This window comes from Triticum aestivum, chromosome 3D (assembly GCF_018294505.1).
Source record: "Triticum aestivum cultivar Chinese Spring chromosome 3D, IWGSC CS RefSeq v2.1, whole genome shotgun sequence".
NCBI classification, from domain to species: Eukaryota; Viridiplantae; Streptophyta; class Magnoliopsida; order Poales; family Poaceae; genus Triticum; species Triticum aestivum.
This window is the reverse complement of record NC_057802.1, coordinates 457,917,367-457,933,444: the sequence shown is the minus strand read 5'-3', so window position 1 is coordinate 457,933,444 and position 16,078 is coordinate 457,917,367. Positions and strand designations below refer to the sequence as shown.

Sequence of the window (16,078 nt, the reverse complement as noted above, 5' to 3'; positions counted from 1 at the left end):
AGAAAATTATGTTTCTGCAATTTGATTGCACAAAGGAATATTTGAGTTACATGTTTAGCGAATGTCTGATGAGTTGTGAAAGGGGTTTCATAAACTTGCACCTCCCGGAACACCACTGCAAGTGGAAAGTCCGTGGAGATGTAATCAAACCATTTATGACATGGTAAGGTCAAAGATGACATAAATAAATTTGCCATTATCCCTTTTAAAGTGATGCTTTAGAGACTGCGGCTTTTACACTGAAAAGAGCTACATCGGGTCTGTTGAAATGAAGCCATGGTATCGTACGCCCAACCATGTTATATCTTTTCTTAACATTTGGAATATGGGGCTTGTGTAAAAGGTTACAAACCTATTCCAAATCAGACAAGTGCTATTTTGTAGGTTATACCAAAATGTTGGGTATTCCTCCCTCACTATACCGAGGCAAATAGTTTTGCCGCGAAACGGTGTGCTTTTAAAGAGAATGGTTCTTTCTAAAAGGTGAGTGGGAGAATAGTGCAACTCGACGAGATAAACAGTATCTTCATCAGATCAAAGGAAAGAGACCTTGGAAGAAATTCCAGAGTTTCCTACTGCGACTGATACAGAAGTCTCTACAATAAAATGTATGAACTTCGGTCGAACTTGCAGCTGAACCACGTAGGCAAGGCTCGTGCAAACCTCTCAGGTGCGCAAACGAGATATTGTTGTTAGACAACATTATACCTACGATACACAAGGAAGCGTTGATGGGCCCTGACTCCGGAATTGGCTAAATGCCAATACAACCCGAGTTAGTTTCCATATAAGTGATTCAAGATTAAAACCTTGATACACCTTTCGGAAGACTTAGAGTCTAACGAATATTTATGGAACTTAAAACTGATACGGATAAAATGTTTTATCCATAATGCTCGACTTGTTGAAATAACAAGTTCAAGAGTTGACTACGATGAGGTTGTTTTCATCGTAGCGATGCTTAAAGTCGGTTCGGGTTGAACTAGCAATTAATACATATTTCAATCATGAGATATGAAACATGGATGATAAAAGGATTTCCATCTGATGGAAATGAAAGCTAGGACTTGTATATGATACAGTCCAAAGTAATTTGTCGATCCAGAGGATGCTAGTAGGTATGCAAACTTCAGAGTTCCAGCAATGGACAGAAGAGAGCAAAATGGAGTTGGAATCTTCGTGTTTTGATGAAATGGTCAAAGGGGTTTTGACTTCATCAATGGGTAACGAAGATGCTTGTAATTCAAGAAAGTAAGTGGGAGCATAATAATATTTCTAAAAACCTTATGTGCTTGGCACATTGGTAATTGGAAATAAATTTCTTGACACAAATTAGGACTTCATTTGAAAATAGTTTTTCGATGAAGTGCTTAGGCTAAATAGCCTCAATATTAGGCATGATGATATATGGAGATAGATTTACCTAATGGGGCTAAGAAATGAATACATATTGACAATATGCTAAAACCTTTTAGCATTTAAAACGCCAAGGAGTGATTCTTGCCAAAGTCACATGGAAAGAGTTTTTGCAAGACTCGGTGTCCCAAAACACTGATGTGTAAAATACATGATTCCACACACTTTTGTGTTTGGATTAATCATGTATTCCATGGTATGTAAAACAACCAGATATGTCCGATACTCCCAAGGTGTTGCGAGTATGGATACCAAAGTGATCAAATTACTAATCATGGGACAACAGTGAAAGATGTCACAGAGTACTAGAGTAAGTACTGATGACATGGTTTTCTCGCAAGCAGAGATCATGAAGAGTTCGTTGTAAAATGTTACATCGATAGAGTCTTCATCTTTTCTCCATGCGATTTTCGATTTAAATTAAGGGTTTTGTGTAACACACAATGTGGTGGCATAGTTAGTTGGAATTTGTTCAAACTAGTTACTGTGGAGAATTCTATAACAAGGGCTAAGTATGTTGACGCTTTAGAAGCGACAAAGAAGATGTTGAATCATATAGTTCATTCATGAACTTAGTATAGTTCCAAGATGGCTTTTGACAATGGGACACTACTGCAGGTAGTTGCTCCATAACTCAGTCTGAGGAATCCAGGTTCGACCTGTGATTCACATACATACAAAGCCAAGTCCACACAAAATATGAATTTTGTGAAAACGTGAAAATGCGAGGACATGCAAAGATACACACGGAACTGAAGTCGTCAGATCCGTTGGACATCAGGCTATACCACAAGCGAAGCATATTTACACCGGTGTGCCACAGGTGTGAAGTGCATTAGCATAAGCTAGATTATTGACTCTAGTGCAAGTGGGAGTCTGTAGGAGATATGCCCTAGAGGCAATAATAAATGATATTATTTATCTCCGAGTTCATAATTATGTTTATGTTCCATGCTATAACTGCAATGATTCTCGAGTCTGCAATATCCACGAGGCTCGGAGGAAGACTCATATGCACGTGTGGAATAATAAACGGTAAGAAGTATTCCTAGTCTGGCCTCTAAGAATAGCTCAAGTGTTGCATGATGATTCTGTTTTCCTGGTCATGGGCATGTCTATGCCAGCAACTTTGAGGGCACAATGTTAAGAGAACATTTGTGTTGAATCGACCCGGATTGATGTTATGCTATGAGATTCATTCCTCACAAGTTTATTGGTACATAACACAGAGATGGTTAACGTTTGCATGATTCCTTAGACCATGAGAGTATCGAGTTTCTTCATGCTTGCTTCATGAACTTTGGGGTTTGTTAAACGTCATCCGTAAATGGGTGGCTATTACGGCGGCTTACGGGTTCATGGAAAAGTGTGTCAAGTAACTTGATGGCTCAAGATTGGGATTTGCTCCTTCGACGATGGAGAGATATCTCTGGGCCCTCTCGGTGTTATGGTATCCATCATCGTCTGGCCAGACACTTTGTGATTTGATCACGGGGATGCCGGAACACGATAACGAGAAAAGAGAACAATACCGGTAACGAGGTAACTAGCATAGTGGACAAGTTGTTGATCCACGGGAATGCCAACATGTCTCACCTCGGGTATTTGTAACATATCGCGAAGCAACAGGAATAGCACACGGCAACTGGAGGTTCACTCGAATATTTATTCATGTGGGTATAGGGGTCAATATGGGTGTCCACGGCTCCGATGTTGATCATTGATCGGAAGGGGTTCCGGGTCATGTCTATACTTCACCGAACCTATAGGGTCACACGCTTAAGGGTCATCTATCTGCTGAATACTAGACAGAGAGTCTGAGAGAAAATCACCGAAAAAGTTTCGGACACCGAAAAGTTTCGGACAGCGGAATCGTACCGCAGAGAGAGGTCATCGGATAAGTTTCGATGATACCGAAAAGTTGTTTCGGGATACACCATTAAGTCAAATTGGTTTCGGCACATGCCTGATAATTCTTGGAGGATGCCAGAATCATTCTGGAAGCTTTTTGGAATTTTCTGAGATAAAAACCGGAAATGTTCCGGAGCTGCCGGAGCCACTTCAGATGCGTTTCGCAGATGAAAATCACTAAAACCGGAATTGTTTCGGAACGCGTTGAAAATCATTTTAGTGGGTACTGGAAATGTTCTTAGCCCACATAAATATTTTCAGTTCGATCAGACGCTGAAAAATGTCGTCGTGAATAGTGAAAATCAGCTTTATGGTTACTTTATGGAAAGCCACCTTTTGGGGCTTTGTTCCAAAAAATCTTGGGGATGACATGGATGGATAGGAGCCATTTTTTGGGCCCCTCATGGGGGTGTGGCCGGCCACAAGGGGTATCCCCCCTTGGGGACCCTCTTGTTCCTTGGTTTCACTCCTAGGTCCTTGTGGAAGGACTTCATTCATGTGCATTTTGGGTTTTTTGTGAAACTACCCTACCCCCTTGGGATTTCCTATAAATAGAGGTGGAGGGGCATCCCTCCACACTCATCCCTTGCTCTCATACACATGTCATGCATTATCTGGCTTCTTCTCTCCCTCCCACGAAAAGAGTTTCGTAGAGCCGTAAGGCTGTCTGGGTTCCGGCAGGAACTAGTTCTGGACGGCGAAGCCCTACCGGATAGATGACACCGTATGTGTGCAACTCTGTAGAGAGATCGTAGTTTCGGTCTTAGTTCGTGAGTGCCTCCCGAAGGGCTGTCCGTGTTACCGTCCGTGTTTCGAAGGTCCTCCCGAAGGGCTGTCCGAGTGACTGTTCGAGTTTCGAAGGTCCTCCCGAAGGGCTGTCCGCGACACCGTCCGGGGGGCTGTTCGACCGCCTCCCGGAGGGCTGTCTGAGGAGCAGATGAGGGTATACATCCTCGCGGTTGGGAGGTTGTAAATCCTAGCTGCGGGGATCTGCACCGCCGATCATCATCGACTCTATTTCCCGCTGTGCTACGAGTCGGTAACGAAAAAGATCAAACCATGTATGCAGTCTCCATAGTGGTCCTGGGCTGGTGCGTAGGTCGGAAAATTTTTGTTTTCTGCTGCGTTCCCCTACAAAATGGGCCCTGAGAAGGCCTAAAGATAACACGGGTTGGAAATGGCCCAATGGAATAATGGGCCGTTAATGGGTATAAAGGGGTACATTGTTCATTGCAGGCCAGATTCACCACGGGCCGTTAATGGGCCAAGAGTTACAAATGGTCTCGTATGGGCCGAAAGACATCATGGGCCATACATGGCCCGGAAGTTACAATGGGCTGGAATCATATTGGAAGGCCCAGATGAAGCTACTGGGCTTAATTCGGATAGGCCGTAACGGCTCGTGAGTTAGCGGGCCGTAAATGGGCTATATACGAACAGGCCGTTAACAGGCTTTCCGTGGGCCGGCCCGTTACCTTTTGACCAAGTCAAACGGGCCGGCCTTTTCACCAGAATGGGCCTCTGTTGGGCCGTGCCACGTGTTGACGTATCATAGGCGCCTCCTGTCCAATGAATGGATGACATCTGTCCCAACGGTGAGCCAACACGTGTTTCCTCCGGCCAATGAGAATTTTACACGTGGAAAATCCTCATTGGTCCGGGCTGTTAGCGGGTTATCGGATCCAAAACCGGACCCGATAGCTTAACGGCGTACCGTTACGGTGGATGCCACGTGTCGGTCACCCTTGACGAAAGCACTTCCATGACGCGCGATTTATTGTCATGGAAGTGGACACTTCCGTGATGATAATTTTGGTAATGCCATGGAACACTTCTACGACAGCACAGGTATGACTATCTTGATTCTGTCATAAATTTGTCGTGGATGTACATGCATGACATAAAATGTGACCTACTGTGACAAACACGTATCATCACGGAAGTGTCTTTTTTTTGTAGTGGCTTCGCCAAGCACTACGGAGGAGGAGTTGGAGGGTGGAAGGGTTGCGCCAGGGGAAAGGGTGCGGCTGCCCTCCCCCCCCCCACTATTTATAGGGGGAAGGGAAGAGGGGGTCGGCCCCCCTAGATGCATCTAGAGGGGGGCGGCGGCCAGGAGGGGGAGACTTGCCCCCCAAGCAAGGTGGGAGGCGCCCCCTCCCCTAGGGTTTCCAATCCTAGGCGCCTTGGGCCCTTGGGGGGTGCACCAGACCACTAGGGGGCTGGTTCCCTCCCATATTCATCCCATTAAGTCCTCCGGGGCAGGTGGCCCCACCCGATGGACCCCCGGACACCTTTCGGTGGTCCCGGTACAATACCGATAACCCCCGAAACCATTCCGGTGACTGAAACTGGACTTCCCATATATAAATCTTCACCTCCGGACCATTCCGGAACTCCTTGTGACGTCCGGATCTCATCTAGGACTCCGAACAACCTTCGGTAACCACATACAATTTCCCATAACAACTCTAGCGTCACCGAACCTTAAGTGTGTAGACCCTACGGGTTCGGGAACCATGCAGACATGACCGAGACATCTCTTCGGCCAATAACCAACAGCGGGATCTAGATACCCATGTTGGCTCCCACATGTTCCACGATGATCTCATCAGATGAACCACGATGTCAGGGATTCAATCAATCCCGTATACAATTCCCTTTGTCCATCGGTATGTTACTTGCCCGAGATTCGATCGTCGATATCCCCATACCTCGTTCAATCTCATTACTGGCAAGTCTCTTTACTCGTTCCGTAACGCATGATCCCGTGGCTAACTCCTTAGTCACATTGAGCTCATTATGATGATGCATTACCGAGTGGGCCCAGAGATACCTCTCCGTCATACGGAGTGACAAATCCCAGTCTCGATTTGTGCCAACCCAACAGACACTTTCGGAGATACCTGTAGTGCACCTTTATAGTCACCCAGTTACGTTGTGACGTTTCATACACCCAAAGCATTCTTATGGTATCCGAGAGTTGCACAATCTCATGGTCCAAGGAAATGATACTTGGCATTAGAAAAGCTCTTAGCAAACGAACTACACGATCTTGTGCTATGCTTAGGATTGGGTCTTGTCCATCACATCATTCTCCTAATGATGTGATCCCGTTATCAACGATATCCAATGTCCATGGTCAGGAAACCACAACCATCTATTGATCAACGAGCTAGTCAACTAGATGCTCACTAGGGACATATTGTGATCTACGTATTCACACATGTATTACGGTTTCCGGTTAATACAATTATAGCATGAACAATAGACAATTATCATGAACAAGGAAATATAATAATAACCATTTTATTATTGCCTCTAGGGCATATTTCCAACTAGCTCTGTAGCATTTCTAATATTATATGTGGATGACATATTGTTGATTGGAAATAATACAGAATTTCTGGATAGCGTAAAAGGATACTTGAATAAGAAATTTTCAATGAAAGACCTCGCTGAAGCTGCTTATATATTGAGCATCAAGATCTATAGAGATAGATCAAGACGCTTAATTGGACTTTCACAAAGCACATACCTTGATAAAGTTTTGAAGAAGTTCAAAATGGATCAGTCAAAGAAAGGGTTTTTGCGTGTGTTACAAGGTGTGAAATTGAGTCGGGCTCAATGCCCGACCACTGCAGAAGATACAGAGAAAATGAAAGTTATTCCCTATGCCTCGGCCATAGGTTCTATCATGTATGCAATGCTGTGTACCAGACCTGATGTGTGCCATGCTATAACTTTAGCATGGAGGCAATAATAAAGTTGTTATTTATATTTCCTTATATCATGATAAATGTTATTCATGCTAGAATTGTATTAATCGGAAACTTAGTACATGTGTGAATACATAGACAAAACAAAGTGTCCCTGGTATGCCTCTACTTGACTAGCTCATTAATCAAAGATGGTTAAGTTTCCTAACCATAGACACGTGTTGTCATTTGATGAATGGGATCACATCATTAGAGAATGATGTGATGGACAAGACCCATCCGTTAGCTTAGCATAATGATCGTTAAGTTTTATTGCTATTGCTTTCTTCATGACTTATATATATTCCTCTGACTATGAGATTATGCAACTCCCGAATACCGGAGGAACACCTTGTGTGATATCAAACGACACAACGTAACTGGGTGATTATAAAGATGCTCTACAGGTGTCTCCGAAGGTGTTTGTTGGGTTGGCACAGATCGAGATTAGGATTTGTCACTCCGAGTATCGGAGAGGTATCTCTGGGCCCTCTCGGTAATGCACATCACTATAAGCCTTGCAAGCAATGTGACTAATGAGTTAGTTACAGGATGATGCATTACGGAACGAGTAAAGAGACTTGCCGGTAACGAGATTGAACTAGGTATGATGATACCGACGATCGAATCACGGGCAAGTAACAGACCGATGACAAAGGGAATAACGTATGTTGTTATTGCGGTTTGACCGATAAAGATCTTCGTAGAATATGTAGGGACCAATATGAGCATCTAGGTTCCGCTGTTGGTTATTGATTGGAGATGTGTTTCGGTCATGTCTGCATAGTTCTCGAACCCGTAGGGTCCGCATGCTTAACGTTCGATGACGATTTGTATTACAAGTTATGTGTTTTGGTGACCGAAGTTTGTTCGGAGTCCTAGATGAGATCATGGATATGACGAGGAGTCTCTAAATGGTCGAGAGGTAAAGATTGATATATTGGAAGATAGTATTCGGACATCGGAATGGTTTCGAGTGGTTCGGGTATTTTACCGGAGTACCGAGGGCTTACCGGACCCCCCGGGGGAAATCATGGGCCTCATGGGCCATGGAAAAGAGTGGGGACCGCCCACAAGGGGTGTCCCCCCCATGGGAGTCCGAATTGGACTAGGGGAGGGGGCAGCGCCCCCCTTTCCCTCTCCCTTTCCCCCTTTCCCAGTTTGGAGAAGGAAAGGGGAATCCTACTAGGACTAGGAGTCCTAGTAGGACTCCCCCCTTGGCGCGCCCCCTCTAGGCCGGCCGCCTCCTCCCCTCCTCCTTTATATACGGGGGAAAGGGGGCACCCCAAAGCACAACAGTTGTTCTCTTAGCCGTGTGCGGTGCCCCCCTCCACAGTTTACTCCTCCGGTCATAGCATCGTAGTGCTTAGGCGAAGCCCTGCGCGGATCACATCACCATCGCCGCCACCATGCCATCGTGCTGACGGAACTCTCCCTCGACCCTCTACTGGATCAAGAGTTCGAGGGACGTCATCGAGCTGAACGTGTGCCGGACGTTCGGTACTAGATCGGTTGGATCGCGAAGATGTTCGACTACATCAACCGCGTTAACATAACGCTTCCGCTTTCGGTCTACGAGGGTACATGGACACACACTCCCCCTCTCGTTGCTATGCATCTCCTAGATAGATCTTGCGTGAGCGTAGGAATTTTTTTGAAATTGCATGCTACGTTCCGCAACAGGAAAGGGGGGCGCCGCCCCCTCTCCTATTCCTATTCGGCCTCCTTCCCTGTGGGGGGCGTGCCACCCCTATGTGGGCTAGTGTGCCTCCCTCATATGGCCCATATCTTCCCACAGGGGGTTCCGGTAACCCCCCCCCCTCCCCGGTACTCCGATATGTGCCCGACACATTCCGAAACACTTTCGGTGTCTGAATACTATCATCCAATATATCAATCTTTACCTCTCGACCATTTCGAGACTCCTCGTCACGTCCGTGATCTCATCCGGGACTCCGAACAACATTCGGTCACCAAATCACATAACTCATATAATACAAATCGTCATCGGACGTTAAGCGTGCGGACCCTACGGGTTCGAGAACTATGTAGACATAACCGAGACACCTCTCCGGTCAATAACCAATAGCGGAACTTGGATGCTCATATTGGTTCCAACATATTCTACGAAGATCTTTATCGGTCAAACCGTAATGACAACATACGTCATTCCCTTTGTCATCAGTATGTTACTTGCCCGAGATTCGATCGTCGGTATCTTCGTACCTAGTTCAATCTCGTTACCGGCAAGTCTCTTTACTCGTTCCATAATGCATCATCCCGTAACTAACTCATTAGTCACATCCCGTAACTAACTCATTAGTCACATTGCTTGCAAGGCTTATCATGATGTGCATTACCGAGAGGGCTCAGAGATACCTCTCCGATACTCGGAGTGACAAATCCTAATCTCGATCTATGCCAACCCAACAAACACCTTCGGAGATACATGTAGAGCATCTTTATAATCACTCGGTTACGTTGTGACGTTTGATAACACACAAGATATTCCTCCGGTATCCGGGAGTTGCATAATCTCATAGTCAAAGGAATATGTATAAGTCATGAAGAAAGCAATAGCAATAAAACTTTAACGATCATTATGCTAAGCTAACGGATGGGTCTTGTCCACCACATCATTCCCCTAATGATGTGATCCCGTTCATCAAATGACAACACATGTCTATGGTTAGGAAACTTAACCATCTTTGATTAACGAGCTTGTCTAGTAGAGGCATACTAGGGACACTGTGTTTTGTCTATGTATCCACACATGTATCAAGTTTCCGGTTAATACAATTCTAGCATGAATAATAAACATTTATCATGATATAAGGAAATATAAATAACAACTTTATTATTGCCTCTAGGGCATATTTCCTTCACGGCCAAGATGACGAAGAGGTTCGAGGACTTCATGGCAAAGAAGGAGGAGGCATGCGTCAAGTGCAATGATGCAAAGGAGGAAAAGAAGACCGAGAGGTTTGACAAGTTCATGGAGGCGCAAGCCAAGAAGATCAAGCTCCAAGAGAAGAAGATTGATGCCAAGATGTTGAGTTGTTGACCATGAAGATGTCAGACTTGGATCCCATGCGGCGCAGATTGTGCAAGCATATCATGCTAGCATGTTGGAGCGCTACGCGGATGCTTCGGAGGAGCCGGTCGAGGAGTGAAGAATTTGAAATGGACAGCTTTACTAGGAGGCAAAAATTGACGTCTTTTTGCATCCTCAGCTCTTTTTGGATCAGTTGGATGTAAAAACTTGTTGATCCGATGCTTTTTAGCTGTGATTGGATATGTTTGCATCTTGCTATACATATGTTAAATTGCTATTGATCTATGTATGCATGTATCATGTCAAATGGAGGTGGAGGAGGCCGGACCTGGAGCAGACATTTGGTGCACGAGGTTGATGGCCCGGAGCGGACATTTGGTGCACGAGGTTGATGGCCGGCTCCACTACCACTTTCCGCCGATGTTTGGGGTGGCTGATTTGATGCACGGCGTTGGAGATGTCCTTATCAAACACTGGACAATTATTTTTGTATCTTATAAATTTTCACTGATGAATCACATAGATTACAAGTGTAAGTTTCAGCTGTACAGACACACATGGAAAATTTTCCTCATATTTACATACACGCATGAATCAGCAGGGCTTCCACTCCGAGAATTGCCCTGAAAGACCGACACCAACAAAGAAACCAGGCCACAGGCCAGTTCAGCAAATGCTGCAGCCAAAAGGGCAAGACCCTCTACACCACAAGGAAACAGCAACGTTTCATGCGACATGGAACTCTCAGAAAACCACTCTTTTTTTTACAAGTTTTTGAAAGAAGGCTTCACAAAAGGAGTACCGAAACTTCATCCTTATAACGTGAGCAAATCACCCCTGAAGCAGAAGAAAGCAGTGGCTGGCCCCAGATTAGTACTCGGATGAAAGCCACGGATGCTCTAGTGCTTCACTGGCTGTTGGTCTCTTCCTGGGGTTTATTTGCAGCAGATAGGATAGAAAATCCACAAACTGCGGGTCGGGGCATCGCAAGTGATGTCGCAAAGAGGACTTCTCTGGGAGCAAATGCTCTAATTGACCTGTCTCCTGGATACAGATAAGGAAGGTAAGTCAAAGTTTTTTAGTGTTTACTATCCACGATATTAAGATCGAGTGGTTATCGAATACTCTTATAGCATATGACTGACAGGGGGTTGAAATAGTAAACAGGAAATGAAGTGTACCTCATTCTTGGTGAAAAGGCCATAATCATCGGTGAAATATTTATGTGTCTCCTGTCCCAACTCTAACATTTCCATGTCTATTGGACTAATCATCCCGATCATTCGGGCAAGCATCATGGACACTGGTTCATTAGGAAATAGTACCTGTCATGTGTAAGAGTCAACATTATGAGTTTTATGAGCAGATGGTTTGCTGCTTTTAAATGGTAAAAACAACTAGAAGCACACCATTGTGCTTTGTGTTTGTGTGAGTTGAGGTTATAAAAAATAAAAGACTATCCACGTCCTCCAAGACAGAAACAAAAACACCTACCATATACATCTCTGGTTGGAGCTATATATTTCCACAGCTTTTCAAGCTCTATTTTACTCACTCTGGTTTTGGAGAGCCACAGATTAACATATATTTGAACGATAAAGAATATAAACATGCTAATATACTATGAAGTCCATGTATTGCAATCTCCATAAGATCAATCTACTGATATGACCAACCATCGACCATTATGTGCTTATCATAGCTAAGATCTTAATCTATGTACAAAATTCAAACTATCAACTCAGCAAAAGAACTACTTACTTCACCAGTGTACAGTTCAGCAAGGATGCAACCAAGAGACCAAATGTCAATCCTCTGATCATATGGCAGGCCCAGAATGACCTCGGGAGCTCGATAAGAACGTGACTGAACATACAGGCATAAGCTGTCTGTCAAGAAGCAACTACTTCCAAGATCGATGACCTTAATTTCACACCTGCTGTAGCTCTTGATAAGGATATTCTCTGGCTTTAAGTCACAATGAATGATCCTTAAATGGTGCAAATATACCAAAGCTTCTAAGCATTGGCGAGCAATTGCCTGAAAGAAAGGGACAATTTTGTTTCACCAGAACTCCTAACTTTCATGAGTGAATTATAACTGTGCTCAATCTGTTAATCGTATAAACAACTTTACCATTTTACGAAAACAATAATTAGTGTCCAGCAACTATACATATTTTAATTTTAAGTTTTAAACACAATATGCCAACAAATAAGGTGCGGCGTACAAGTGACATGTAAATAGTTATATGCATGCATAATTACTGCACTAAGGGATTCTCAGAGAATGTCACAGTAATACAGAATATCTGGTAAATGGCAATTCAACATACCTGTATCCTAGGAAATGTAAAGTACAAGTCACCACCAGAATCCTGGTTATATTTCTGAAACTCATACAGATTTGCTCGCAGTAATTCAGTGACAATGAAAAGATGTTCCTGCAATATTTGTTTACTGTCAGCAATCAGCATTATGCAAGGTAGAATGCGAAAGGAAAAATGTTTACTAGGCTCGACAATCAAACGCATGCCTACAAGCAAATGATATGTTGCTACAGTACATCCTTTGAGATATTCATAAGGACCAAGTCCCTTAAATATCTTCTTATGTTCCAAACAATCAAGTAGTTTGCAGTATGGAGTTAACAGAAAAGGGGTATCTTAGCCAACTGCTCCTCCCTCAAGTGAGTATACCTGATGATAGAAGTAGTCATAGAGCCGCAGTACATGATGCTCATCTGATGGATCGTATTTATTCACAAACTTCAGCAGTTTTATCTCATCCAAACTCTGATCGAAGAAATCCTTATCATTTTTTATTATTTTTAGGCAAATATCTATTCCTGTCTGAAGATCATGTGCTTGGACAACCTTGCTGAATGCTGCCGAGCCAAGATATTCAGTAACATAATATCTTCCTGCTATGACTGAATTCAAGACAATGGGAAAATCTTTGTTTGCTTCAAAGCCAGTTCTGCAATGGATGCATACCATATAAGCATATGTACTATTTCTTTAACAACAACCAAAGAAAGGAAAAAAAGATTTGATGTGAACCTGTTCTTGCGGTGGACAATTCTCAATTCAAATACCTCGTATTCTTGATGGAAATTAGAGACGGCCTGATCAATATTTGACTCTGGATCTTCTTTCTCGGCTATAAGTGTAGCAGATTTCCGAACATCTGTATTCAATGGCCCAACATCTCCAAACTCGTAGGTGTCATCATAATCATCAGTCTCAGGGAAAGGATGCAAGCTATAACTCTCTTTCAGATATTCTTTACCACTGCTGCTTTTCAGATTGTTTTCATTGTTATAATCCAACTCTACATTGTCAGTGACATGGCGCACCTGTACTGGACCTATGCAAGACGGTAAGCATTTGCAATTAGAACCGGAACAAACAGCAAGCAAGTGAAGGAAAACCTTTAGACAGTAAAGTGGATAACAGGCACTACATGACCCATACGTCAGTGCTTATAAGCATTGGACAGCAACAAAATTTGCTCCTTCATTATTTGCAGCTCTGAAAATGGTCGTCACTGGCTAGTATAGCATTTTCCCCTGCCTTGTATATTTGCAAAATGGCAGCAGAGATTCAGGTATTTACAATTCAACCTGGAAATCTCGACAGTACCCAACCTTTTAAATGTTGTAATTTATTCACACTCCCCCTCTACATTAGATCCAGTAAACAATTTCAAACTGTCTTCACTCGAACAAGTGATTTAAGAGGAGAAACTTTAACTTATACTAGTAGTACCATAGAATTTGTGGAGTACTGATACTTACTTGCAGGAATTTCAGCATCATCATAAGTATCAAATGAACTGAGCATTTGAAGCTCCTTCTCCACAACATTCAGCTCCAAGCGCTCGTCTACTTGCCCAGAATCTGTCAGAAAATCGCACTCAAGCACGGGATCCCCACTCTGCTTCATCTGAAACACATCCGGGCCACACTCATCCAGTATCTCTGTCTGGTCATTCATGATCTTGTACCTCCCATACACAGCAGAGCTAGAATTTCGGACCAGCTCAAGCTCCTCAAAGTTCTTGAGTCCCCCGGCACAGCAACTGCAGAGCGGTGACGAGCAGCTGTACACCTCGGCACACCCCTCACAGCCGTCATTTCCGGCGTGTTCATGACGGCAGTAGTCGCCAGGGCCGAGCACGAACGTTTCTGCCGGTCCTGAGCCGCCCTGAGCGCCGAGAACAAACTTGTCCTCCTCCTTGTCTCTGTCACCCGGCTTGGTATGGAAGATGTGGTCGTCGTAGAGCCAGCCTTCCTGGAAGAAGAGGTCGGTGGTATCGTACTGGCGTGCTGTGCCGAACTCCATCTCAGATGACGACGCGTCCGACAGCGAGTGCTGCGACGACCACACGCCGTACGGATTCAGCAGCCCTGATCCAAGAAACAGAAACATCAAATTGTGGGTCAGAATTATGATAAAATCTCCTAGAATTTGGAGAACAGAGCACTCGAGTAGGCAGGGAGGTCGAATTTTGTGACAGGCATTGGTGATGAACCGAACCGAGGGAGGGGTTTAACCAGTCCCCCAGGATCAATTTCAATTCTTTGATGGCAAGTATGAAAATCGTCCAAGAAGAAACATATTGGGTCGAACCAGAGGCTTGGAATTGTTCTCAAAGCCACCGAAATATCGGCGCAGAGATCGAGATTTCGCGGGGCAAAACGCAACCGCCAGCGCCGGAAACAGGGAGGGGGCCAGGAGGAGGAGGGGTTTAACGGAAACGGAAAAAGGACTTACGGCGTGACTACCTGAGGGCGATGAGCGCATGCTGACGAAGGCGGAGGAGGACGCCGAGCCGGAGCTGGAGCCGGGGCTCGCAGGCGGCGGCAGGCCGGCGCCGGCGCCGGAGGAGGAGACCGACATACGGAGGGGCGGGAGCCGGGGATCTAATGCGGCGGCGGGCCCGGGCTCCCCGCCCGCGGCGCGGCCCAGCACGTCGTCCCGGAGCGCGGAGGCGGTGCTGGCGAAGCCGTGGTCGGTGAGGAAGGCCATGACCTCGTCCAGGCCCGGCGCGGCCATGTGTTCTTCGTCCGGGGCGCGCGGGGCGGGGGCGATGACGGCCGGTTGGTGCTCAGGCGCGTGGCGCGCGCCGTGAGGTGAGCAGTTGCGTCGCCATTGGAACTTGGAAGCGAAGCGAGCAGGTCAGGTCGGGTCGGGTCAGTGCGGGGGAGGGGAGGAGGAGGAGGCGAGGACTGGACTACTGGAGAAGGAGGAGGCGACGAAGTCAGAGGAAAGAGAGAGGAGGGGAGAACACGAGGCCGCATAGGATCACCAGGGTCGCGTGTGCGTGCGCATAAATGCCTGCCTTAATTGTGTTTCAGCCCCTATGGCTGATGCGATATTGCACAAACGCTCACTTAATTTGGACTACTCTTTCAATCCCATGATGTAAGAACGTTTCTGTCAAAAATATTGGGGTATTATATTATGGGACGGAGAGAGATAATACTCCGCGGCACGCGGTAATCTTGTCAAAATAAATGCATTATTAAAGAATATTCAATTCTGAGTCCAGGCTCATTTGCACCTGGTGAATAGTTACCTAAAAAAATAGCATAAGAAATCAAAAAATCTGTTTTTTTTCATGAAAGTTGTTCAAATGCTTGATGTCCAGGCAAAATTTCAATGTGTTCGGACATCAGCAGCTTCTGGAAAAAGAGAAAATCGGTCCGAACAGTGCGCACTATAAACTTTCTCACACACCCTAAATTTATCTTTCTTACTAAAGGCTACTCAAATGTCCAAACACGATAAAATTTGGCACGGGCATCACACACTCAAACATCTTCCGTGCCATTTTTTATATATATTTTTGGGATTTTTTTCTATTTTTAAAAATTTACTATTCACCCACGGGTGCAAATGCATCCGACAGCCGAAACGCCTCGTCCCGCTATTAGG

The 16,078-nt window shown here is 44.9% G+C and overlaps 1 protein-coding gene across 1 annotated transcript; it reads right to left on the bottom strand.

Moving 5' to 3' along the window:
- Positions 1-10,611: 10,611 nt before the first annotated feature.
- On the bottom strand, positions 10,612-15,433 carry LOC123079642 (DYRK-family kinase pom1). Its single transcript, XM_044502440.1, has 8 exons — positions 14,926-15,433; positions 13,936-14,547; positions 13,199-13,505; positions 12,836-13,115; positions 12,473-12,580; positions 11,899-12,177; positions 11,319-11,462; positions 10,612-11,181 (listed from the first exon to the last, which is right to left on the bottom strand). The coding sequence occupies exons 1-8, from the start codon at positions 15,194-15,196 to the stop codon at positions 11,008-11,010; spliced, it is 2,175 nt and encodes a 724-aa protein (XP_044358375.1). The 5' UTR covers positions 15,197-15,433; the 3' UTR covers positions 10,612-11,007.
- Between the last annotated feature and the right edge of the window lie 645 nt (positions 15,434-16,078).